The sequence below is a fragment of the Phascolarctos cinereus genome, unplaced genomic scaffold, assembly GCF_003287225.1.
Source record: "Phascolarctos cinereus isolate Bilbo 61053 unplaced genomic scaffold, phaCin_HiC Scaffold_1;HRSCAF=81, whole genome shotgun sequence".
Taxonomy (NCBI): domain Eukaryota; kingdom Metazoa; phylum Chordata; class Mammalia; order Diprotodontia; family Phascolarctidae; genus Phascolarctos; species Phascolarctos cinereus.
The window spans coordinates 206,328,640-206,354,636 of NW_027555514.1; the positions used below are offsets into that span (position 1 = coordinate 206,328,640).

At 35.7% G+C, this 25,997-nt stretch overlaps 1 protein-coding gene across 5 annotated transcripts in view; it reads left to right on the forward strand.

Annotated features, from left to right (window-relative positions):
- Nucleotides 1-25,997, forward strand: part of TMTC1 (transmembrane O-mannosyltransferase targeting cadherins 1) — a 320,486-nt gene that overhangs the window by 165,649 nt on the left and 128,840 nt on the right. For all 5 annotated transcript variants that reach the window (XM_020975836.2, XM_020975837.2, XM_020975835.2 and 2 more), the window contains 2 exons: nt 6,809-6,930; nt 18,205-18,372. In XM_020975836.2, the coding sequence (XP_020831495.1) occupies nt 6,809-6,930; nt 18,205-18,372 (290 nt within the window). The remainder of the gene's footprint in view (nt 1-6,808; nt 6,931-18,204; nt 18,373-25,997) is intronic.

Below are 25,997 nucleotides of genomic sequence, written 5' to 3' on the forward strand. Positions count from 1 at the left end.
TCTCTTCAGAGCTGCCTAGCTTTTAAAAGGCCGTGTGGGAATTTTGATCCTACAGGCACCATATAATTCCACTTAAATACTGACTAAAGAACTTAATTTCTCCTAAAGGAGTAACAAAGTACAAACCATTCTTTAGAATTTGTTTAAAACCTTGACACTTCATTGTCTGGTTTTTTTTTTTGCCCACCCTTGCATTCTGTGTATTTTGTAGCTCCAGCACTGAATATTTCAGTGCTCTACCCCAGTACCTGAATGAATGAAAATTAATGAATGGAAAAGCATCTCATAAGTACTTATTACGTGTGAATAAAAGGGATACAAATACAAAACCCAACACCGTTCCTATTTTCAAGGAGCTACTTTCTTAATGGGGTGGGAGACAATACATATAGAGGAGTGGTGGCCATGAAGAGTGCTTTGGTCTGTAGAGATGATAAGTGGGATGTCAGGGAAGTGTACCAACATACCTATGCTTTCTAAATTCTTTGGTAGTGATGATTTGATAACAATTCTTAGAGCAAGAGGGGTATGGAATAGAATATACAGACAGCAGCACGACATAATATCTGGGGTATGAAGATAATGATCTGAAAGAATTCTGAGCTGACTGGCTTAGCTCCTGAGAAACATGATCTCTGGTTATCTAATAGACTTCTAAGGTCCCTTCCAGATCTAAATCTGTGACCCCATGATCATACACTATTCAAGATTTGTGATATTCCACGAAGTCTGTGCTAATATTTGAGGATAGCTAGACACTGGGTATAATGTAGCATCAAATATGTGTATGTGTATATGTGTGTGTATATATATATATGTATATATATTTGTCCAACTTCTTCCTATGTCATAGTATTGATAATTTAGAATGGAGGCTTAGAATTCAGTTGCACCTTCCCCAACAAAAGAAATGTGCTCTTTTTAAGTAATATGAAAAATCTAACTAATCTAAAAATTTAATTTTAACACACTTATTTTAAATATACTTGAAGTTTTGTCTCCCAAAGGAATACTGAAATAAATATGTAAATCCTTAATGTATCCTGTTGTAATATGAATAAACACTAATTTAGCCATTCTGAAAATTAGGGGGTTTTTTTGGTATCCTACATTTGATTTTCTAAAAGCATTCTGTCTTATGAATTATGTGTTCATATGGCTGTTGTATCTTAAAATTGAGGAATAAACATGATGAAAACTTTGGGTGGCTTATTTAGAAAGAATTTTCATTGACTTTCAAAGAATTAAGGAAAGAGCAATGAGCCAAAATACACGGGCATTATAGTTATATTTTAAATACAGACCTTCATAATAGTAATCAAGTACACATGAACTGAAGCCTGTTCTCTAGTGAGTTTGTTTTTGTTAAGATGATAATTTAATGAAAATTTCTTCCTTGGAGGTTTTTCTGACTTCCATTTTTGTGAATTCTTTTTCTAAGACTCAAAATGATACTTTATGGGAAAATTCAGAGAGTATCCTATATGATAATGATAAAAAAAGCTCAACTCTTCTTCCCACTATTCTTGGAAGTTGATTATACTACCTGCATTATGGCTTTTTGTCCTCTCCTCTTTCCAAGTTGTGGCAATCCAAAAAATCTCTGCTTTTGGGAGTGGAGATGACAAAGGATGGTCCTTTCTTGGGATGAGCTGTCTTTCCTCTAAACAAGCCCTTTTTTCCTCCCTGGAACTACTATCCCCTCTGTTTCTGATCCTGCTGTATCTGTAATCTTCTATGTTGATAGTCCATGCTGGAAAGTTCCAGCCTTGCTAGTTAATCCCTGGCCACTTCCCTACTGGTGACATCAGAGATTGGAAACCAATGACATACACTCCATTCCTCCCTATGAAACTACTGGCTTCCATCTGCATTGCTGAATTACCCTGTTGTAAGAAGATTGGAACCCTGGTGATCCAACACTAAACTAAAAGGAGTTATGATATCCTAGTGTAATTTGGGTTTTAGGTCAATAGAACAACCTCTTAAAGGATTAACATTTTTATTCCTGCTGTTAACCCAAGAATCAGCTACTCACTGAGATACAATCATATGAATTTGTCTGCTGTCTATAATCCAGCTATATCTTTTTTCCTGAATGTGAACCCCAGTTTCCATCCCTTTCCTCCTGATCCCCCTGGATTTCAAATTATGTCTTAAAACTTCTCTTGTGTGAATTAAAATGGGTCACTAATAAAGACCTACTGCTTTTTGCATTACTGGCCTCTTCTATGAAAGCTTCAAAGTCTTCAAAGCAGCTTCAATAACCTATGATCCAAGGCAAACTCTTCATGAAAACTCATTCAACAGTTTCATTCTATGAGACCTTGCACTGTGCTAGGCACTGCTGGGGATGTTAAAGTATAAGGCATAATTCCTGCCCATAAGGAATTTATAGCCTATGTTCCTCAGAGAAATCGCCACATAGTAAAAGGCAAATATGGATTTTGTGTATTAAAGATAAAGTATTAAATTTCTTCACACTTTGTTTTCAAGTTGCTAAACAACTATTCTTAAAAATTCCTAAACACTTGCTTTATACTTACCTTGTTATAGTCGTAATGGATGTTGCCTCAGTCAAAGTGAGACTCAGGTAAAACCTTAGCCTAATAAGGCCAAGGTCTCCCACTGTCTCTGGGGCCATCACTAGTTCTCCTAATTTATATCTTGCCATGGGACCCAGATGGCTCCATAGGAGAAAGCGAGACTGGTGACTTTGCACAACTCTTCCTCACTTAAATCCAATTCACTTGCAAGTCATGGCATCATCTTCCTTCCTGATGTCAAGGTCCACTTTGAGAACGAAGGACAAATAATGACAACAACATATATTATGGACACAAGCACACCTTATGTACAACCATATTTCTATACAGCATTTCCCAACAGTCTTGGTGAAGTTTAGGCTATTAAAGCTTATGTGGAGACCCTGCATATATGTTAAGCTACCTAAAAGCAGGCCACTGTAAAACTTGTTGGTCTAGTAGTAGCTTGCTTACACAACTCAAAGAGCAGCTCCCCATGGATGATAGAGCTACACTATAAAACTAGAGTTCTGAACTTAGGGCTTACATAAGGGATTCATAGATAGATTTCAGGGAGTTTGTTAATATGCTTGGGAAAATAATGACATCCTATATTTTCTAACCTCTAACTGAAGTTTAATATTTCCTTCAACTATTTAAAAAAATTATTTTGAGAATGGGTCCATAGATTGCCTAAGGGGTCTTTGACACAAAAGATGTTGACTTCTATAGAAGAAATTAAATGCTTTTGGAAATTCACTAATTCTTTTAAGCTCCATAGTCACTGATTAGAGGAAGAGTATGTAGTTAGAACATCCAATGAGTAGCTTATTCACCTAATTAATGTGACCCAACATCTAGATTCCAAATGGTTTTACTTTTCTCTTGTATTAGTTGATATATGAATTTAGATGGTGCATACTTTCCTTTTTACTTGAGATCAATAAAATGTAGACTCAGAACTTTAAAGCTGAAATAGTATCTTGTAGTCCCACAAACAAAAGCTTATCATCTATCAAGGATTATTTGTATCCTCTATGAGAGAAGTCAAAAGCTTTGTTTACAGCCCTATGTGCTGAGATGCTCAGTATAAATTTTTTTTGTTAATATTTGAAGATAAAAGCTGTCAGATTTTGTACTACTCCATCACTGTGCTCTTCCACTTACTCCTCAAATACTATGTGCAATGTAGCTGAATTTTATCATATGTTACATGATATAGACAGCAATTTAAAAACTGAACTGGACTGAGTCCTGTGTTCTTCGTGGATTTTCAAATGAACTAATTTGCAGTAGACATTTGTGATTATAATAATTACCTTGTTGAATTGTACATATGGTAGCAATAAAAGGCACTTAACCAAAGAAAGCTAATTATTCCATTTTCTCTTCTGAATACTTAATGTGTATGCCTCAGGAGCACTGTAGTGGGTCATCTTCATAAGTCTCACAAATATGGTTCTGGTCTTGGCATATGAGTTTAGAAAAAAAATGGATATAAATCATAAGAATAGCCAGTATAAATTTGATTGTTGAGGTGAATTTATTTCATTGCTTCTATTTGTCATTGTCTGTTTTTTCTAGTATAAAAGGCTATCTAGCCTAATAATAGAAAACATCAGTAAACTTCATTTATGAATATTTCATGTGGGAATGGATTTCATTACATACCCAGTTAGTGGGAATAATGAGTCTCTTAAAGTGGTCTCATGTATTCAAATTCACACTATTTAAAGTTAAAATAAGAAACTGTCTTTGGTTTTAGCCTAATTGAAATAGACAGTATGAATTTGAATAATGTGACCACTTAACAGGATTCACTATTTGAATTACTTGAGACCTAGCTATATATTCTTTTAGGTTATCTTGATATTTTTCTACTTTACTTTATCCTAGTGGCATCCACATGACTCATTTCAAAAGGAAGAAATTGAGGTGTAGATTTATTTAATGATGATTGTGAGGATGTGCTGTACTTTGTATATTTAAGGATGATGCAGTAGATTCACTGAATAATATTTTTTCTAATAGTAATAGATTTATGCTGATCTATCTATATTCTTCAAACAATGTTATAAATGATGGGTAAGCTTTCTGGCCAGTCCATAAAAAACTAATTAAATTAATAGAATTAGAGAACTTGAATTTGAAGGCACCCTGGGAGCCATCTAGTTCAAACCACTCATGAAAGGAATCTTCACAATAACATACCTAACCAGTTGTCATCTAGCCTCTTCTTGAAGACTTCCACAGCAGGGAAACTTACCCCCTCCCTTGGCAGCCAGCTCTACTTTTGTACATCTCAAATTACTAGAAAGTTTTTCGAGACATCAAGCTTAAATTTATTTCTTAAATTTGTAACTTCCACTTATTATTTTTGGTTCTATTCTCTGGAACCAAAAAGAACAAATAAGTTTTAATCTCAATCCCACATGACAGCCCTTCAAATTCTTGAGAATATATACATATATGCATATATATGTATACACACACACACACATATGTATGTATCATCTAGCCATTTTAGAATGTTAACATGTTATCATTGAGAAGTCTGTTATATTTGTTCACTCATGTTTACCTTTTCATATTTCTCTTGACTCCTATATTTGTATTTCAAAGTTCCTACTCAGTTCTGGCTTTTACATCAGGAATACTTGGAAGTCCTCTATTTTATTAAAGATATATTTTCCTTCTTTAATACTCCATTTTCTTGACAAGTTATTCTTTCTTATAAGCCAATATCTTTAGCCTTCTAGATTATTGTATTCTAAGCTCTTTACTCTTTTATTGTGGTGGCTGTTAAATCTTGTGTGATCCTAGTTGTGGCTTCTTAGTATGTTAATTCTTTTTTTTTTTCACTTGACATTTTTATTTTCTTTGACCTGGGAGCTCTGGATTCTAGCTATAATATTACAGGGCATTTTCATTTTGTGGTTTCTTTCAGTAGGTAGTTTGTGAATTCTTTCAATTTCAACCTTTCCCTCTGATTCTAAGAAATTTGAGTAGTTTTCTTTTATGATTTCTTCAAATATGGAGTTTAGGTTCTCTGTCTCTCTCTTTATGTCTCTCTTTCAGTTAGATTCAGCTATCAACTGTTTGCAGAGATTTGCTAGTTTAGAGTAATGGAACTGTAGGCTCACCTATGATCTGGGATTCCTGCCCTGGTTATGCCACTGAAGGCTTCAAACTGCACTATAAGTTGGAACTGAGACTCTCCCCACCCTCCCCCTTCTCCTAGAGTCAGACCACACAATTACTGTATGCTTTTGAAATTGTTTCTCACTTAGTTCAGGCAAAGGTCCCACAATACTACCTTACCCTGGAATGCCAACCTTAGGTTTGGATCCTCTCCTCAGACCATCCTGGATCTGTGACCCCAAAAGGGTTAGTAAGCAACAGAGCTGCCAATTGACACTTGTTCTCGAAACCTGTAGAAGGTCATGGTTCATTGATATGGATATGGGACCCCAGTGAAGAGCTGTTGTGTGGCCCTAGCCTGAAATGAGTGAGGAAAAAGTTCAAGAGCATATGGTAAGGTTCTATCTAGGACAAGACAATAGGAATGTTATGCAAACCCTGACTCAGATCAAGAATTTGTTGAGTTCATACCAGAAAGTTGGTGATCAGACTTTGTCCTAGAACATATGCCTTAGGAAACACTTAAAACTTGCAGGTTCTCAGCTTGAAATGTCCCTGAGAATAACACAAAACTCAATAACTCCAGCCTTGATCCTCGCTATGGTTTTTTTTTCCCCTTGGATTTCCCTGATCAGGACTCAGTCTGGTGCATTTTCTAGATCTTTTGGAGAAGATGTAAGGGAGAACTAAGCTGTTGGCCTTCCTGCTATTCCACTATCTTGCATCTGTCTATCATAATACTTTTGTGTATAACATCAGTAAATGCCTCAGAAGAAGTGCTGAAATGTGCAATGCTAGAAATGAAGGCAAGAAAGTGGAACCAAGAAGGACCAAAAACAGACTTTGCCTTCTTCATAATTTTACCTAGGGCAGCCTTCATAAAGGTTATGTTTATATTCTAAAAATATTATACAATTTTAGTTGAAAAATAAAGACCAGAAGTATAATTCTTGAATGTTTTGATGTTCAGCATTATTTGCTGAGAGCCTTTTCTTTCACGTTTCTCACATAGAACAAAAAATTTTCGTCAGTCTAACTTATTCATTCTGTCAGGAAGAATTTTAAAATGAGATGATGCCTTAGTGATGAGTGAAGTTGGATTTCTAAGAAATTAATTTCTCCTTCATTCTTGTGTGTTGCAGAGCCTGGAACATAATGAAGTTCTAGTTGGTTTGCTTTTCCTGGTTTTCCCATTCCTCCCAGCCAGCAACCTCTTCTTCAATGTGGGCTTTGTCGTGGCAGAAAGAGTCCTGTATATGCCTAGGTAATTATTGCTTTCCTTTCTCATATACTCTGTCTTCCATAACCCAAATTTTTATTTCCAGAAAGATAGCTCTTTTGAATGACAGTTGGATCCAAGATTTCATATCATTGGTCCTTATAATGTAACCCCGTAGGCTGATTTTCAGAATCAATTTAAATACAAGTGATTTTAATTTGATACTTTTTTTAGATGTATTTAAAATCTTAGCATCAAAATCTAAGCCAGGTTGGGAAGCTTTATGACAGTGATTAAAATGCTGGACCTGGAATTAGGAAGCCGTGAGTTCAAATCCAACCTCAGTCATGTACCAGTTGTGTGACCCTGGGCAAGTCACAACTTCCGTTTACCTCAGTTTCCTCAAGTAAAATAAGGAAAATAATAGCACCAATATTTCGTGGCTATTATTATGATATAAATATTTGCAAACTACTTAGCATCGTGCCTGGTATTAGTAAATGCTTATTTCCTTCATTCCTAAAGCATTGTGAGAAGTATATCCAGGTTCTGAGCCAGAATCATGTATAGGTGCCACAAAGTTCTTGTCTGAACATTTGGATCTTATTAAACAAAATTAAAGTAATAGTCTGGAAATATTTTGGTGATTTGCATACACATGTTAAGAATCCTAGTAGTAATTAGACTATTATTATGATACTTGTTTTCCATTTTCAAATTGGGAAGAATTTTGTCTTGAGAAAGAACAAAATGTGATTTAAAAATTACAAGCCCTGTTCAAATTTGTTTGATTATACCTTTCTACTTGGCTTTCAGGGTATTTTAATTCTGCTGTAGCTTATCCTAGGTTGTTGTCTTATTCAAATTATAACCATTTTAAAGCATTCTTTTGTTTTTTAAGACTACATGATGAAAACATAGGTCCTAGTACTTAGTCTGCCTACTGTATGACACTGGACAGGTCAAAAAACCTCTCTGGGCCTCAATTTTCTTATCCCTAAAATGAGAACACAAGACTAGATGATCTTCCTTCTAGTTCTAAAAGATTTCATATGTTGTATTGATATCTAGTTACTGGATAACAATGATTCTATGTTGAATCAAAGCATTATTTAGAGAAGCTATTAACTTTGCAAATGAGCTAGCAATGAAAGACATTTAGAAACTTGAATTATGGATCTTAAAGCCTTTGAATACATGCAAACTTAAGTAGTTTACTATTTTCTTGAAAATTTCCAGTTCCTTGCCCTGATCTAGTTAAGGATGGGACCATGCCTGAATATTTTCCCATTTTACATCTACAAAGTGTTTCTGAAGTGCATAGTTACTAAATAAATGTTATTTGATATAAAGAAAATTGGAACAATAATTCTTTGAACTCTTGTATATGAAAATGAATCAGTTGTGTGTTAAAATATATCAATGTCATTGATACCCTGGTCTATACATTTGTCACAAAAGAGTAAAATAAGGGATAATATTTTCCCCAGAAACATGGTGAGTAATATATAAGTATCCATATTTCTAGGTACCCCAATGACAAAGCTCTGACTGCAGAATTCTTGTGGTGTTATAGATTTCTAGGATTAGAAAAGAACTTAGAGTAAATCCAATTCGGGACCTTGCCTTCTAATGGGACTGTACCTAAACCTTTCTGAACAGAAGGGATTCTGTGCCAAAGAAGATTTTTCCAAATTCAATCAAGCAGTGTTTAATAATCTTTGTCATAAAGGAGTACTTCATATGTGTATATATGTATTTATGTATATGTGTATATATACATACATACAAACATGCACACATACACACAAACAAGGAAAGACCTTTGTGCTATACTTTGAGTATATTTTCTCTTGTTGTATTTAAATTCCTTTAACTTTTCCTGCTAACTCTTACTTTTAAATATTCTGCATTCTAACTCTAGTCATTCCACTTGTTAGCATTCAGGTTTTAAAATAGATCATCTTGATTCTTCCTTCAATCTTACTACAATGAGATGACAAGTATTTTGATTCTCCCTCCATAACTTTTTCATATCATCTCCTCTTTGCTCACAGGGCCACTCTACTTGTTCAGTCGCTCATTCTCTCTCACTCACATTATTGACTTCCTAAATGTTCTCCCTCTTTCTATCACCTTTCTCTCCAATTAGTCTTCCACACAGCTGGCAAAGTCTTCCTAAGTTCATCATCAAAAACTTTTAGTAGCCTCTTATTACCTCCAAGATAATGCACACAGTCCATAGTGTTACATATCAGTTCTCTATAATCTGGCTCCAACCTCCTTTTCCAGCTAAGTAAGGGGAAAAAAAGATATCATGTGGAAATTAGGCAGGTTTTGAACAAAGAAATAGGCCAGGAGGAGAAATGTGATAAAGTGTTTGAGAAATTTTTTTTTGTTTAAATTTTTATTTTTAAGTAGGGTTTTTTTTGTTTAAATTTTTATTTTTAATTAGGGGTTTTTTTTGTTTATATTTTTATTTTTAGGTAGGGTAGTGTTTGAGAAATTGAAGAAAATTTGAAAGAAGACAATTTCTAGACTCAGCTATATACTAGATATGTACTTCTAGGTTGTAAGAGAAACAAGATCAGGGAAAATCAAGGAAGATGTGAAAGGATTAAGGAGGAAAAAATGAGAATTAGGGAGTAGAATATGAAGTTGTAGACTCAAGAAGGAGGAGAAGGGAGTTGACAAGGCGTAGAAAGTATGAAATTGAAACAAATAGAGGTTTAAGTAAATTTATATAATGGTAAATGTGACAAATTTATTGTAAAAAGTTTTAACTTTTAAAAATGAATAATTTGATATAATGAAGTTTAAAGTAGATACTCAGATTTGATGTGACAACACCCACAGGTAGTTTCAAGAAACAAGTTTAAAAATCTCAAACATTGTGAATTTTAGGGGAAATTGCACAGTACCTCATATTGAGTATATGATGTTTGCTTTTCTGCTAGAGTCAAGTGACTATTATCTGTATTCCAAGTCTAGGCTGATCTCACTTCTAGAAGAGATGGTGAAGGACTAGAACAGGGGTGGGGAACCTAAGGTTTTAAGGCCATAGGTTGCCTTTCTAGGTCCTTAAGTGTGACCTTTTGACTGAATCCAAATTTTATGGAACAAATTCTTTCATTTTTATTGATACATTTTGTCCATCTTTTCTATTTTTATTTTATTTTTTAAATGAACATTTAAAATACCAAAGTATAAAATGTTTCAACAAAATGATCCTCCCAGATGGACCAGCACAATTAGAACATTAGTAAGCTGTAAGGACTACATTGATGGCTGCTACACTCATTATTTAGTTCTAACTTACCCTGCCTGAGTGGCACCACTACTCCATGAGGCTGGTTGGAAAGAATTTATGGGGGTCCAGTATGTCATTCTGTTACCAACTTTTCACAACAGTGCACTGTGTTTCTTTTTGAACTTGAATTTGTGAATAGTTGCACAACTCGACAGTATTTTTAAATTCTGTCTGCTTAATGGCCCACCATGTCAAAGAAGACCAAGAGAATGCTGAATAAAGAAAACAGATTTTTTAAAAGTGAGGATTGGGAATGACAATATTATCTTGTTTCTGCTAAAGATAAGATGATTGCTTGTTTTGTGATACTGCAATATCAACAATAAAGAAATTCAATGCTCATCAGCATTATAACACTCATAAGGACCAGAAATATTTTGAATTAGACAGAGGTGTGAAAGGTTGTGTTGCAGAAATTAAAAGATGAAAAGTAAAAGCAAAGAAAATTCTTTCAAGCAGCAATAAGATCTGGAAATAATGCCACTGAAGCAACTTAGAAAGTAGCTTATACACTCAGCAGAAGAGGGACGGCATTCAGTAATGTAGAAATTGTCAAAGAATTCATTGTCAAAGTTGTAGTTTGCTTAGAACCTGATAAGGTTTCAAGTACAAACAACTGCCTCTTTTAAGGAGAACCATAACTGATTGGCACCCTGAATTATCCTTCAACTTAACAGAACAACTGCATGCAATACTTCAAAAAGAAAAAAATACACACACAAACACACACACACATATACACATGTGTGTGTATATATTTCAAAAAGAAAATATATGTGTGTGTATATACACACATATACACGTGTGTGCATATATACATATATACATGTGTACACACACACATATATGTTATTCAGTCGCTGTGGATGAATGAACTGACACTACTGACTTGGTGCAGGTTTTACACTTCATTTGGCTCATAACAGGAGATTTTCTTTGCTACAAAGCGTTACTTGCTTTGGGTACTCTTGCGACCAGAACATGGGAAATAGATATCTTCAACAACTTGAGAGATAAATGATGTGAAGTTGGACTGAATTTGGTAAATTCAGTGAATATATGTACACAGAGTGCACCTTCCGTGACAGGAAACCATGAAGAGTTTATTACACTGATAAAAAAAAAAAGGTATTAATAGATCCAGATGCTGTCATTTCTATTCATTGTATCTTGCATCAGCAAAATCTCTGTGCTGAAGTTACTATTTTAAGTGACACTTTGCAACAAGTTTATAGGTTAACAAGTATTATTAACTGTATTTGTGAAAATGAAACACAGTATTGTCAGTTTTGTAACATGCTAAAGTTGAACAATAAGGTATTCACTGAGGATTTGCTGTATCATTCTAAAGTGTGTTGGCTATCACAGGGACAGGTGTTAGCCAAAATTTTATCCCTGAAAGAACAGTACTGAAAGAAGATTTCCATAAGAATGCTGCATTTCTGTGTGATATGTCAAATCAAAATGACTTGAATATTTCTTGGCAAGATAAAATTAAATCTATGTATGATATGTGGCAAAAAATCCAAGCATTTTAAAAAATTATCTTTTTTCAAAACACTTCTTCAAAAAGAAATTTTGGATGAACATTTTCCCAAGTTAGCAAAGGTCATTGATGAACAGGATGATATATATGAATCATCTGAAGAATGTACAGCTGTTCTAGATGTATTAATTGGAGAATAAAATGAAAGGTTCACTGACTGAGAATGATAACATCACATTCAAATTAGCATATCAGCCTCCCCTAATTGATATCACCAAGGCACCTAAAGAACTACACATGGAATTGTTTGAGCTCTTAATAGATGACATTTTGAAGTCATTTTTTGATGCTAAGAAAGATCCAGTTGAAATATGGAAAACTGTAGTAGAATACCAATGCTTTCAGCAACATACTGAAAAAAGGATTTCTTACTTTTCAACCACTTATTGCTGCAAATCTACGTTCTCTTCCCTGACCCAAATCAAATCACCCTTAAGGTCACAAATGACTGATACCCATCTAGAGAATCACTTGAAACTGTGCACCTCTGTGCTGCAACCATTCAAATGTTTTCCAACAAAAAGCAGACCCAACAAAGTCCTTAAAAGATTAGTTAACCTTAAAATCAACAAATAGTTTTCATTTTTAAAAATTATTAAGTACATAGTAGTTAGATTTTTACAAAATAATGTACATTTTAAAGTATATCTAATTGAAGTTTCTTAAATTTGGCATTATTTGATTATAGCTAAATTAATGCAGCCTTTCGACATGAAAAGGTTCCCCATCCCTGGACTAGAAGAAAATTTTGCTATACTGCAGGTTGTTCAGGAGCATGAAATATTCCTAAAGGAAACTCAATCAGGGTTTAAATAGGGAAGGGGAAAAGTTCTGAAGTAGTGGAGAGAAGGTAGAATTTGGCCTTTGTCAGGATGGTAGAGAAGGGAAGGGTTTTACACAAAGCAAGAAAGGATTGAAACACTTAGAGCTTAAAAAGATAACTAAGACTCTTCTTAAGAGGAGAGAGCTGGATGCTCTGAGGAAGAAACTGCTTGTCTTCCCCAGAAGATTTGAAGGTATGGATTAGGCAGTAATCTAATCAGATGGATTCAGAAGTGGTTGTGAGTACCATAGTGATCTGTGTTTGTTTAACATTTTAATCAATGAGCTAAACAGATTATTTCTTATAAATTTAATAGAGTATTATTGTGCCATAAGAAATAATGAAAGGGATAGATTTGGAAACACCTGAAGAGACTTATATGAACTGGTGCACAGCAAAGTGAACAGAAGCAACAGAAATATTTTATGTAATGGCAACATTATGTATAAAAATACTTCTGAACAACCTGAGAATGTAATAACCTACCATAACTCCTTAGGTCCAAAGTTGCAACATTCTTATTTCAAACTTGATAGAGAGGTGATAGACTAGAGGTAAAGAATGGGAGATATATTTTTGGATATTGCTAATGTGTAGTTTGTAATGAATTACCTAGGGTCATAAACTAGTAGATGCCTAATGCAGGATTTGAATTCAGATGTGGGTCTGCATCCAGCACTCTGTGAGTATGCTACTTAACTATGATAGTAAGGCAAGGGGAAAAGAATATAAGACTATGAGTGAAGCATTACAAATAAAATATAAAAAATCACGAATATCAATGGAGCATTTAAAAATTATAAAGAACAGGAGGAAGTTCAGAGGGGAACACAGATGAGTGGCAGAGCTTTGAAATTAATATTCTGAATGTACCAATTATAAAAGCAAGCCATAGATAATGAAGATCTGTGGTTTCATGTGATAAGTTCTTTGCATAAGAAAATGTTTATATATGTTGGCTTTGGTCAAGTTCAGAATAACATGGAATTTTTTTAAAGATAAAAAAATAATAAAAATGGGATCATAGATTTGGGATCTTGCCTGGGATCAGGAAGATTCATCTTCATGAGTTCAGATCTCCTCAGATGCTTACTAGCTGTGTGACCCGGGCCAAGTCACTTTTGCCTCAGTTTACCTCAGTTCCTCATCTGTAAAATGAGCTGGAGAAGGAAATGGCAAATCACTCCAGTATCTTTGCCCAGAAAACTCCAAATGAGGTCACAAAGAGTCTGAACAGAGTGAAATGACTGAACAACAAAATACTCTGATCTTATGATCTTTTAAGTCTTTTCCCACACCTCAGAAGAATCTTAGATCTGTTTTTAAGTTCTGATTATTTCAACCCCTTCTTGCTTTGTGTAAAACCCTTCTGATCCCCTTACCTCTAAACCTATCCCCTTAGATCTTGCTAGGCAGTTTTACAGCAGCATTTCTCTCAATATTGTTGCATTCTTTGCCATCTTTGTGTATACCTGTACTTGTCCTAAAGATTCTAGAGGAGAGTGGGGATAACTGAATAAAGATCATCAATTGGTAATAGTATTAAGAAAGATGAACTTTCTACTCAGTTAAACTTTCTTAAGCTTAATGTGTGACAAAATGATGCCCATAGATTCTTACCTGGAAACAAAAAAGAAGCCTAAAATATAGCACATGGTTCAAAATAATCTGTTGATGTCAAGACCGTAAGTATTTCTTAAGTGCCTCCTTTGTGCCAGACACTGTGCTAAGTACCCATGAAATACATGAGTATCAGTAGTCTTCAGATAATCCCAGAAATATTAGTTAGATACTATTAGTACCATTTTACTCCCTTGCTTTAATGTTTGATCCTAAAGAAGTTACTTAATACTCATAAGTTCCTATGTTTCCTCCATTCCAGTAAGGAAAAATAGAGACTCAAAATTCCAACTTTCCCTGAATTGTACTTTGAAATCTGTTAATGAAAGAGACCATGAGGCTGGAAATTTCTGTTTATATGATATATAGGTATGTGTTCAGACTGGCATGACTTTGGGGATCAATTTCATTACCAGAACAAGTTGGAACAATCTTTTCTTCAAGAGGGAGACTAGCAGTTTCATAAATGACCTTTCTGAAGATCATTCTTTTACAAAAATGGTGGGCTATTTTGTGACAAGAGTAGCATGTTGTTTCATAGCTTTTTTTTTAATGGAATTTTTATTTCAGCATAAAATCTCCCCATAGTGTATTTCACGTGACTCTAAAATGCTGTCACATTGATAAGGTGGAAACAGCAAGCAAAAGCTTCCAAATAAAAGTAATAGTGGGTCTTGATGGCTCCTAGCTGTGCAAGATGAAGGGTGATTTATTCATATTAGTGTCAAAGAACAAATTCCTATGCTGTTTTAAGATACCTTGAATAAGTTGAAGTTGTAGAAAAACAGGAATTAATTAAGGAAGATAGAAACAATGTGTTATTTTCAGGAGGGGTCCATGAAAGAATAAAAAATATGTGGGAAGAATTTGGATAAAATAGATTTGGAGAGAGAGAGAAATGAAAAATGCATCTGAATAAATTTGTGAGAAATGAGGAATTTGAAAATAAAGAAGGAAATTATTCAATCACGTAATCCCCAATTTTTAAGGACATGTTTAATTTAAAAAGGATCTGAAACGAAAGTGTTCTGAATCATTAATTTCCTGTCATACAAATGGAAGCATCATTTTACATCTTTGAGGGCAGGTAAGTCACTGTCTCATTGGTTTAATATGGATTTCTTCTTCTGCAAACTATCTGTTCATATCCTTGGACCATTTATCAATTGGGGAATGACTTGTATTCTTATAAATTTGACTCACTTCTCTGTGTATTTTAGAAATGAGCTCTTTATCAAAGACACTGGCTGTAAAAATTGTTTCCCAGCTTTCTGCCTCCCTTCTAATCTTGGTTGCATTGGCTTTGTTTGTACAATATCCTTTTCATTTAATATAATCAACATTATCCATTTTGCATTTCATAATGTTCTCTATCTCTTGCTTGGTCAAAAATTCTTCCCTTCTCCATAGATCTGACAGGTAAACTATCATCGACCTGACAGGTGAACTATGGCTCTGTGGAAGAAGCCTGAGCTTCTGTCCTTTACATCTTTTGCTATTTTCACAGCTCTGCCTAGGAGCCTTCAAGGTTTCAGTTCAGCCGAAGTGTTGTTATTTGAAGATAGGTCTCTTCACTGCTCTATTGCAGTTTCTTGACCCAGGTTTTGGTCTATTGGCTTCTTTTTGCTTGGGTGTTTAAGTAGACTTCTTAACCAAGCCTCTGTTGGTTCTCTGAGAAGCTTTGCAGGTTCAGAGCCGGAATTTCTGGGTCTCCTTTGGTCTAGAGAAATATTATGTTCCTGGGATCAGGGGTACAGTTTCCTTCCTTTAACTTTTGTGCTCAGTAAACAACTTGGGCCCACACTCATAACCACTTTTCTCCAGTGTGGATCTGTGACTTGGAACTTGATAGGGAATGCACAGCTGCTAGATGGCACCCATTCCTGCACCCAGCACTTATTTATAGATCTCCTGAGATCTTTTCCTGCCCCAGTGCTTCTTGTCCTAGAGCCCTGTCTTGGCCTTCTTTCCATCCCTGGGCATTGCGCTGCTCCCCACTTCTGCTGCCATGATATTCTTCTGGTCAGACTCTTTTTCCAGTGCCCACAGACCTCTGTCTCCTTAAGCCACCCTGGCTGAAAAAATAATTCACTGTAACTTCTTTTTGCTTTTCCTAATCAGAATTCAATGTATTGCATTTATTGCATTCTTTAGATCCGTATTGACAAAGAGGGATGAATGTGCTAAGCTAAAAGCCTTCTTTCTTCTATCACGCTTAAACTCTTTTTAAAAATTTTTTTTTTTTTAGGCAATTGGGGTTAAGTGACTTGCCCAGCTTCACACAGCTAGTAGGAGTCAAGTGTTTGGTCTGAAGCCAGATTTGAACTCAGGTCCTTCTGACTTCAGGGCTGGTACTCTATTGGCTGTGCCACCTAGTAGCCCCGCACTAGGCCTGGCTGCCCTGCACTTAAACTCTTTAAGAGTCTAAAGAAAAGAGTAGATGCTGATCTGCATGAATGCGAGTACTTTTTTCACTGGGAGTTCAGTACGTTAGGGAAATCATAGGCCTAGTAAAATATAAACCACATGAAGAATTTAGTTGAAGTATAGAAACGGGTAATTTCAACCAATCAATCAAATGCCCAGAACTGAGAGATGGAGTGTCCTGCTTGTAGAACAGCTGGGAAGCCAGTGTCACTGCATAAAAGATTAGGCATTGAGAAGTAAAATGTCAGAGAACTGGAAAGGTAGGAAGGGGCTAGGTTATGAAGGGCTTTGAATGCCAAACAGCATTTTGTATTTGCTCCTGAAAACAATAGGAAGCCACTTGAGTTTGTTCCGTAGGAAGGGTGATGTGATTGGTGCCTGCATTTTAGGAAAATCGTTTTAGTAACTGAAAGAAGGATAGCTTGAAATGGAGAAAAACTTGAGGCAGGAAGTGTGAGGTGATTAGGGCTTGCACTGGAGTGGGCAAGGTCAGAGGAGAGAAGGAGGCGTATTTGAGAGATGTTGCAAAGATGAAATAGACAGATCTAGATGCTTTGAATGTGGGGGGGGCGGTGTGAGAGATAATGAGAAATTAAGGATGACTCCTAGGTTGTAAGCCTAAGGGTTTGGAGAATAGTGTTATTCTCGATAGTAGAAGGGGAAAGGGTTTATTTCACTATCTGAAAATTTGATGGTGCTTTTATACCAAGAAATAGTTCAGTAAGTATTTCAAATCAGTATAAATCATCGTTTGTATTTCTTTTTTTCTGTAAAAAAAATCCTTTTATTTTTTAATTTTTTTTTCAATTAGCAGGAATTTATTTTTTTCTTTCTCTCAGCTTCCCATGAAAATTAACAAATAAATAGAAGCTCTTGTGACAAATATGCATAGCCATACATTAAAAAATTCCTCATTGGCCATGTCGAAGAATATGTCTTATTCTGTATTTTTAGTCTAACACCTCTTCGTCTGGTGATAAGCAATACTCTTCATCACCACTGCTCTGGAGTCAGGGTCACTCATTGCATTGATCAGAGATCTTAAGTCTTTCAATTATATTCTTTTTTTCACAGTGACTAGGAAGCTTCCCCAGTGGCTACCTGGAGCCTTAACCCTTATTTGTGGTGACAGAGAATTGGAAACTAAAAAGGTACCCCTCCACTGGGGCTGACTGAACAAATTGTGGTATATGAATGGAATAGAGTACTCTTTTGCTTTAAGAAATGATGAAAAGGATGGTATCAGTGAAACTTGGGAGGACCTATAGTAATTGATGCAGTGAATCAAGAAGAACCAGGAAAATAATTTATATTATGATAACAACACTGTAAAAAAACCCCTGAGATTCCAGAGGACCAGTAAAGAAGAAGGCTGCATACTTCCTGACAAAAAGATTATGGTCTGATATACAGAATGAAACACACACCAATGTGGGAATTTATTTTGCTTTACTGAGTTTTTGGGTTATAAGGTTTTATTTTCTCTTCCAGATGCAGGAAGGAGGTAGGCAGGAGAAAAAAATAAATGCTTGATAATTGAAAAAAATAATCATGATTATGGGATTCAGTACTTTTTTCATTCTCTCTTTTCAGCATGGGCTACTGCATACTTTTTGTCCATGGTTTAAATAAGCTCTATACGGCGTTAAATCGATGTGGTGCCACTACCTTGATGATGTCTACTTTATTGCTTCTGCTGCTTTTCTTCTGCAAAACAGTGAAACAGAATGAAATTTGGCTGTCGAGAGAATCTCTCTTCAGGTATGATTAGTTATGGAAAATGGTTGATTGTCTTCTTATTTGTTTACACATACATATATATACACACATGTAGATATAGATATATAGGTATACTGACTATACACAAATGGTATAATAATCTGGGTCTGATAATATTTAATTAATTAGAAAGGTCATTCTTGAATCCTGAATGAACAAAATCAGATATGAAAAGAATTGTGAGCATTATTCTAAAAAAGATTTAAAGAAAAACAAGACTCTTGGAAGTACTTTTAATTTAATAACTGGATGGAAATGCCCTTTATTGCTCTGTTGGCATATCATATCAGCTGTAAACTGAATGAAATTGATAAACGTAATTTTATTGCTTATTTCAGCACAATGTAAAAATGGTCGGAAAGGAAAATAAAATGAAATAAATTTTCTGTTGAATATTACAGGCTTTTAAAATGTTCTGTAGACTAGTCCATTTTGGAGATAAATTCTGAACTTGCAAACCAGAGGCTTTTTTCCCATATGATGATAAATCTGTACACGTTAATATATTTTTCTCAATGCAACATTTTTTGTTCCTAGCCCCATACGTGAGATAGAATATAGAAATATGTGGGGCTACAAATTATGAGGTTGTAGTTGGCCTTTAAGTTTTAAAAGAATCTTCAAATTCAGAAAGACCCACGCCAGGTCTGTTGCTCACTAAGAGACTTTATTGCATTAGTTCCTGTCTGTTGTGGTTGTTGTTGCTATTTAATAATAGGTATAGATGATGCCAGTTTCTACTTCTATTCAGTGCTCCTGTTAAAACTGAAGCTATTAGACAGCAGAAGATCTTCCCATTAGTATCTGCTTAAGCAGCATGTTGGAGGAAAACTGCTGAGATCGGAGGTAGGAATTCATTTTTACATAGAAAAATGTCCAGTGGACATGTGTCCCATGATATTCAGCAATTAAGAACCATGGTTTCACTGTTTCAAGCAGTTTAAAAAGCTCTGTCTCTGAGAGTATTAAAAAAAGAAATTTCAGACTGATTTTCCAATGCTTGAATAGTCCTCTTTCATGCCCTTTTTTAGAAGCCTTTGAATTTGAAAACTGAATTATCCTGTTTTAATTTCTGTACTGATGAAATTAATGAAATCATTGCCAGATCTTCCAGTGAGAAAGGAATTCAGACTAGCCTTCCAATATGCAGCCATCCTGAGATTTTCAGTTTTAAAATTTTTTTAAAAAATTAATTAACTTGCATGCATGAACTCTTAGAAAATTTGGGACTAACAACTTGCTCCAAACTTAGATAAATTAGTAATTATAATTGAAGTTGGAAAAAAATTTTGATGTTCCTAGATGTATTTTACTTTTATAAGGGCACTAATTTTTTTTTGTAGTATGTGGTGATATATTGGAGTAAAAAATACTTAAAAGAGCCTCTAATGATGTGAAAGAGTTGCTTCTCTCAAGAAAACAGCTTGCTTCCTTCTCCCTGCTAAGGTTAGAATACAAGTTATATTTAGGTACCATGCCAGAAGTTTTTAATATTTGCTTTTTTAATAAATACTTTTCCTTTAATGAACATTGGGCTGATAGTAACATTAATTTTGTGACTGTGGTTTATTTTTCATGTATCAACTTATTTTTTTCATGACTGAGTGGCATTTTTGATTTTCATCTAGACCCAAATATTATCTTTTAAGATTGTATGATTATTTAATCATTCAGCATTTATTCAGCACCTAAAATGTTCTGAGGTAGGTACTATCAATTGGGATCCAAAGAAGTATAAGACACGGACCCTTACTCTTAAGAACTTTTGATCTAATTGAAGAGATTATATATGAACCAATGAGAAATTGTCAGTAAATGGTAAGTGCCAAATAAAGTGGTCAAGACTTAATTCAAAAGCCACATTCAACATGAAGCATTTTCTGATTTCCTCAGCTTTTTTTGCCTTCCCCACAAAATCATCTTGTACTGATTTTGCACATATCTTACTATCTATAGTGATATTGGCATCTATGTAGATACGTGTATATATCTATACCTATTCATATATATGTATACACACACACAGAGGTATCAACTGTAGTTAGACTCCTTGAAGACAGTATTTTTTTTGGTCTTTGTATCTCTAGCATTCATCACAGTGCCTGACATAAAACAGATATTTAATATATACTTTTCAATTGACTGTTTGAGTAGAGCAAGATTACTGCTACCTGGTGTGGTGAAAAATGTTTAATGGAAGAAGTAAGATTTAGGTTGGGACTTTTAGGATGGGTAGGATTTGATAGTAGAAGAGGAAGGAAGATGAAATTTCAAATGGGAAGGATAATCCAAATACACCAAAAGCTCAAGGGATATTCGAAGACATTTTATCCAGAGTGATGTTTTTATATGGGAGAATAATGGGAGATAAGGTTGACTCAAACCTTGGAAAGCCTGTAAGGAAAAGCTAAGGAGTTTGAACTTTAACCTGTAGGTAAGAGGGGGCGGTTGAAGATTTTTGAGCAAGTAAATGATGTGAGTGGTGTTGTAAAAGAGTAATCAGAAATAGCCAAACTTTACAGATGTGTGATGAAACTGAAACTGAAATCTCTCTTAAAAAACCACGTTCAGTTTTTGTGAGTTGTACATGGATATTTATTAATTCAGCACATAAAACAATTGTGGCAACAGTGGTATTATTTACTTCTCCTCTTTATAATTTTAGCATGTACCAAAGATTAATCTGGTATATGCTATTTATATCAAATAGCATGATCAGGGGGGGCAAAGCCAAGATGGCAGAATGAAAGCAGTGACTTGCTTGAGCTCTCCCCCAAACCCCTCCAAATACTCATAAAAAATGTCTCTAAACAAATTCTGAAGCAGCAGAACCCACAAAAAGACAGAGTGAAATGAATTTCCAGCCCAAGACAACCTGGATGATTGATCAGAAAGGTGTATCGCACCAGGCTGGGAGCGCAGCGCAGTGTGGGCGCGCAGGCCGCAGCAAACCTGGAGCAGGCCTCACAGGACTGAATCACGGGCAGTTGTGGAGGTTTCCAGACTCCTCAATCCACAAATGCCAAAGACAACTTAGAAGGTCAGTGGGAAAGGTCTGTTTCTATTGGTGCTCACAGGGGAAGGCAGGGTTTCAGCTCCATTCCCCAAGAGCATGGTCCTGGGAGGGGCAGCTGCTTCCCAAGCTTCTGGCCCACAGACTGAGGGGGAATCCAGTGGCTGATCAGACAGGGATTGCAGGGATCTCTTTGCCAGTGCTGAGGCAGGAATCTCTTGCTTTGCCCATGTGTGGATCTGGGTCACAGTTCTGGGCGGCGGTGCTGGGGTGAGGAGGAGCACTGTCATGGTGGAGCTTGTAGTGGCTGTAGAGAGGAACCCCTTCTCACAGTTACAGGACAGAAAGGAGTACTTGTGGTCACAGGCCAGGAAAGGAGTAAACACCTCACCCCCTTATCATACCACCTTGGAAGAACTGAAAATTTACAGGGCCCTACAAGTATCTCTGAAAACAGCTATACAAAACGCTGAAGCTTGGGACAGTACTCTTTCCACATTGGAAGCAGACTCTTACCTTAACAAAGAGTTTAAAACTCAAGTAATTGGCCGGGATCATGAGCAAGCAGCGCAAAAAGAGTCAGACTATATTATCTTACCTTGGTGACAAAGAAGATGAAAATATACAACCAGAAGAAGACAACAAAGTCAAAGCTCCTACATCCAAAGCCTCCAAGAAAAATATGAATCAGTCCCAGGCCTTGGAAGAGCTCAAAAGGGATTTTGAGAAGCAAGTAAGGGAAGTAGAGGAAAAACTGGGAGGAGTAATGAGAGTGATGCAAGAAAATCATGAAAAACAAGTCAACAGCTTGCTAAAGGAGACCCAAAAAAAATACTGAAGAAAATAACACCTTAAAAAATAGCCTAACCCAAATGGCAAAAGAGGTCCAAAAAGCCAATGAGGAGAAAAATGCCCTAAAAAGAAAAATTGACCAAATGGAAAAGGAAGTCCAAAAGATTACTGAAGAAAATACTTCCTTAGAGCAATTGGAAGCTAGTGACTTTATGAGAAATCATGACACTGTAAAACAAATCCAAAAGAATGAAAAATTAGAAAACAATGTGAAATATCTCATTGGAAAAACAACTGATCTGGAAAATAGATCCAAGACAGAGAATTTAAAAATTATTGGACTGTCTGAAAGCCATGATGAAAAAAGAAAGCCTAGACATCATCTTTCAAGAAATTATCAAGGAAAACTGCCCTGATATAGTAGAACCAGAGGGCAAAATAGAAATTGAAAGAATCCACTGATCTCCTCCTGAAAGAGATCCCCAAAGGAAAATTCCTAGGAATATTGTAGCCAAATTCCAGAGTTCCCAGGTCAAGGAGAAAATATTACAAGCTGCCAGAAGGAAACAGTTCAAGTACTGTGGAAACACAATCAGGATAACGCAAGATTTAGCAGCTTCTACATTAAAGGACCGCAGGGCATGGGATATAATGTTCCAGAGGGCAAAGGAGGTAGGATTACAACCAAGAATCACCTACCCAGCAAAACTGAGTATAATCCTTCAGGGGGAAAAAATGGTCATTCAGTGAAATAGAGGACTTTCAAGCATTCCTGATGAAAAGACCAGAGCTGAATAGAAAATTTGACTTTCAAATATAGGACTCAAGGGGAACATGAAGAGGTAAACAGGAAAGAGAAATCATAAGAGACTTATTAGGATTGAACTGTTTACATTCCTGCATGGAAAGATGATATTTTGTCACTCATGAGAACTTTGTCAGTATTAGGGTAGTTGAAGGAAAACAATTATATGTATATATAGATAGATAGACAGAGGGCACAGGGTGAATTGAAGATTAAGGGTTCATATCTGGAGAATAAAATTAAGGGATGAGAGAGGATGATACTCAGAGAAGAAAGGGAGAGGTAGAATGGGGTAAATTATCTCACCAAAAAAAAGAAAGTCTCTTACAGTGGAGGGGAAACAGGGGAAGGTGAGAGGGAATGAGGAAATCTTATTCTCATAGGATTTGGCTTAAGGTGAGAATAACATACACATTCAATTGGGTATGGAAATCTGTCTTACCCTACAAGAAAATAGGGGGAGAAGGGGACAAGAGAGCAGGGGGGTGATAGAGAGGAAGGAAGATTGGGAAAGAGGGTAATCAGAAGCAAATACTTCTGAGGAGGAACAGGGTCAAAAGAAAGAACAGAATAAATGGGAGAGCAGGATAGGATTGAGGGAAATAGAGTTAGTTTTTCATAACATGTCTACTATGGAAGTGTTTTGCATAACTGCACATGTACAAACTATATTGAGTTGCTTGCCTTTTCAGTGAGGGTGGGTGGGGAGGGAGGAAGGGAGAAAATTTGGAACTCAAAGTTTTAAAAACACATGTTTTAAAAAAATGTTTTCACATGCAACTGGGAAATAAGAAATACAGGAAATGGGGTACAGAAGTGTATCCTGCTCTACAGGAAAATAGAAGGGGAAAGGGATAAGAGAAGGGAGGGGGGAGAGATAGAAGAGAACGCAGGCTAGGGGAAGGGGTATCCAGAATGCATGCCATCCTGGGGTGGGGGGAGGGGTGAGAGATTTGGCACTCAAAAACTTGTGGAAGTGAATATTGAAAACTAAAAATAAATAAATTTATGTTAAAAAAAAACAGAAACAAATAGCATGATCAGAAATTGACTTATTACTTCCATGTTGTAGAAGTTAATAGTGGTTGACACTTTTACGCATGTTTACAAATATGAGCCTATTTGACTCCTCTCCAAGTATGGTGATTGACACATATAACTCTGGAAAGTTTGTATAACTATTTCTTAAAATTCATGATCCTACTTTTTTAATGTTTATTTTTTCTTGTTTCAGAAATTTAAAGTAATGGAAATATCATTACTTTGAGTAAAACTACCAGTATTCTATAACTTATGCTAATTAGCACAATAGAAAAACTAATTAGACTTTCACTTCTCAGTGCTTGCAATCAAACTTAATTAAGCCAAATGCATGCAAACATTAGTTTATATCATCTGGTAGACAATGCAAACATTAACTGCAGTAGGAACAAACCACCAGCTTTGATTTTCTAGGGTTTCCCAGTAAGCATATCTCATATCATTGAAGGGAAGGGAAAGGGAAACTGAGGTACAGAGAGGTTAGATACCTTATACAAGATATCGGTTAGCTCCTATTTCTATACTCCTCAAAGGGGACAAGGCCATTTGGTGAGTCCGTGATGAAGGATCATAAATTCTCATTCAGAAAATGAAGGAACCTTAGGAAAAGCTAGTATAAGAGCCTACTTTACAGAGGAAGAAAAACAGAGGCTGAGAAAAGTAAAATTATTTGTCTGTGTTCACACAACTGATTAATGTAAAAGCCTTCATTTGAACCTACTTTCTTTCATGCCAGTCTCGAGCTCTTTCCAGTATGCCTTGTTGCTTATTACATGTACTATAGCTAGGTGATAGTGAAGTCTGGAATTAGACTCAGACCTTTTGATCCTTAATTTAATGCTCTTTCTCTTACACATGTTGCTTTTTTTAAAAAAAATCTTATTCACTAAAGCTAGATTTAGTTTTCACCAAATGGCAGAAGATAGAGAAATACCTTGTGTATCATGTAATACAGAGATATTATTGTTCATTCTTCACCAGTGACATCATGGGGTGATAGCTTGACTTGCTCATGAATTGGATTTAAATGAGGCACAACGTTATCTGCCTCTCTCTTCCTAAGTCATTGAAGTCCAATGGCAATACAAAAGTCACGATAGCTGGTGATGGTCTGGGATGCAATAGATGACCTTGGCATCTTTGATTCTGATGAGGCTTTGAGTTCTCCACAGCACCTGCTTCAGTCTCCTTTATGCCCATTGGAATAAATTGTTCTCATCTACCCATTCTACAGGGTGGTCTTCATTTGCTTGGGGGTAGACAGCTCCTTGATTTACTGATGGGTTTGAGACCCCAACCTGGTTTAGTCTATCTGCCAAGAGGTTGACTGGGGTGTGGCCACTGTGCATGCTACAGCTTCTTGGAATAACAGGAAATAGTTCATTTAATACAGATCAACATGAGTTACAGCCTCTGATGAGGATAACTATTATTCTCATTTTGCATGGAAAAAGCAATACAGAATTTTAAAAAAACCCTGATTTATTAAGAGCAAATTCTATTGTTCTCTGTTAAATGTAGAAGCTGCTGATATATATCAACTAGAAAACACAAAGTTGAACTGTGCTTTCAACTAAGATTTTACCTGGTGACCAGGACACTGATTTCTATTCTGATTCAGCTAATTAGCATCTCTACGCTAGAGAAGTTATATTCAGCCAGTATCTGGATGAATTGTGATAGATCTTAGTTTTGGAATTTATGTACCTGATTCATATACTTAATATAGGAAGAAAGGAAGGAAGGATTTATTAAATGCCTGCTCTGTGCTAGGTACTGTGCTAAATGCTTTACAAATATTATCTCATTTGATCCTTACAATACTTGTAAGGTAGGGAATAATATTGTTCCTATTTTACAGTTGAGGAAACTGAGGCCAACAGAAATTATGACTTGCTCTGGGTCACACAGCTAGAATGTATATGAAGTCAGATTTGGCCTCAGGTCTTCCTGAAT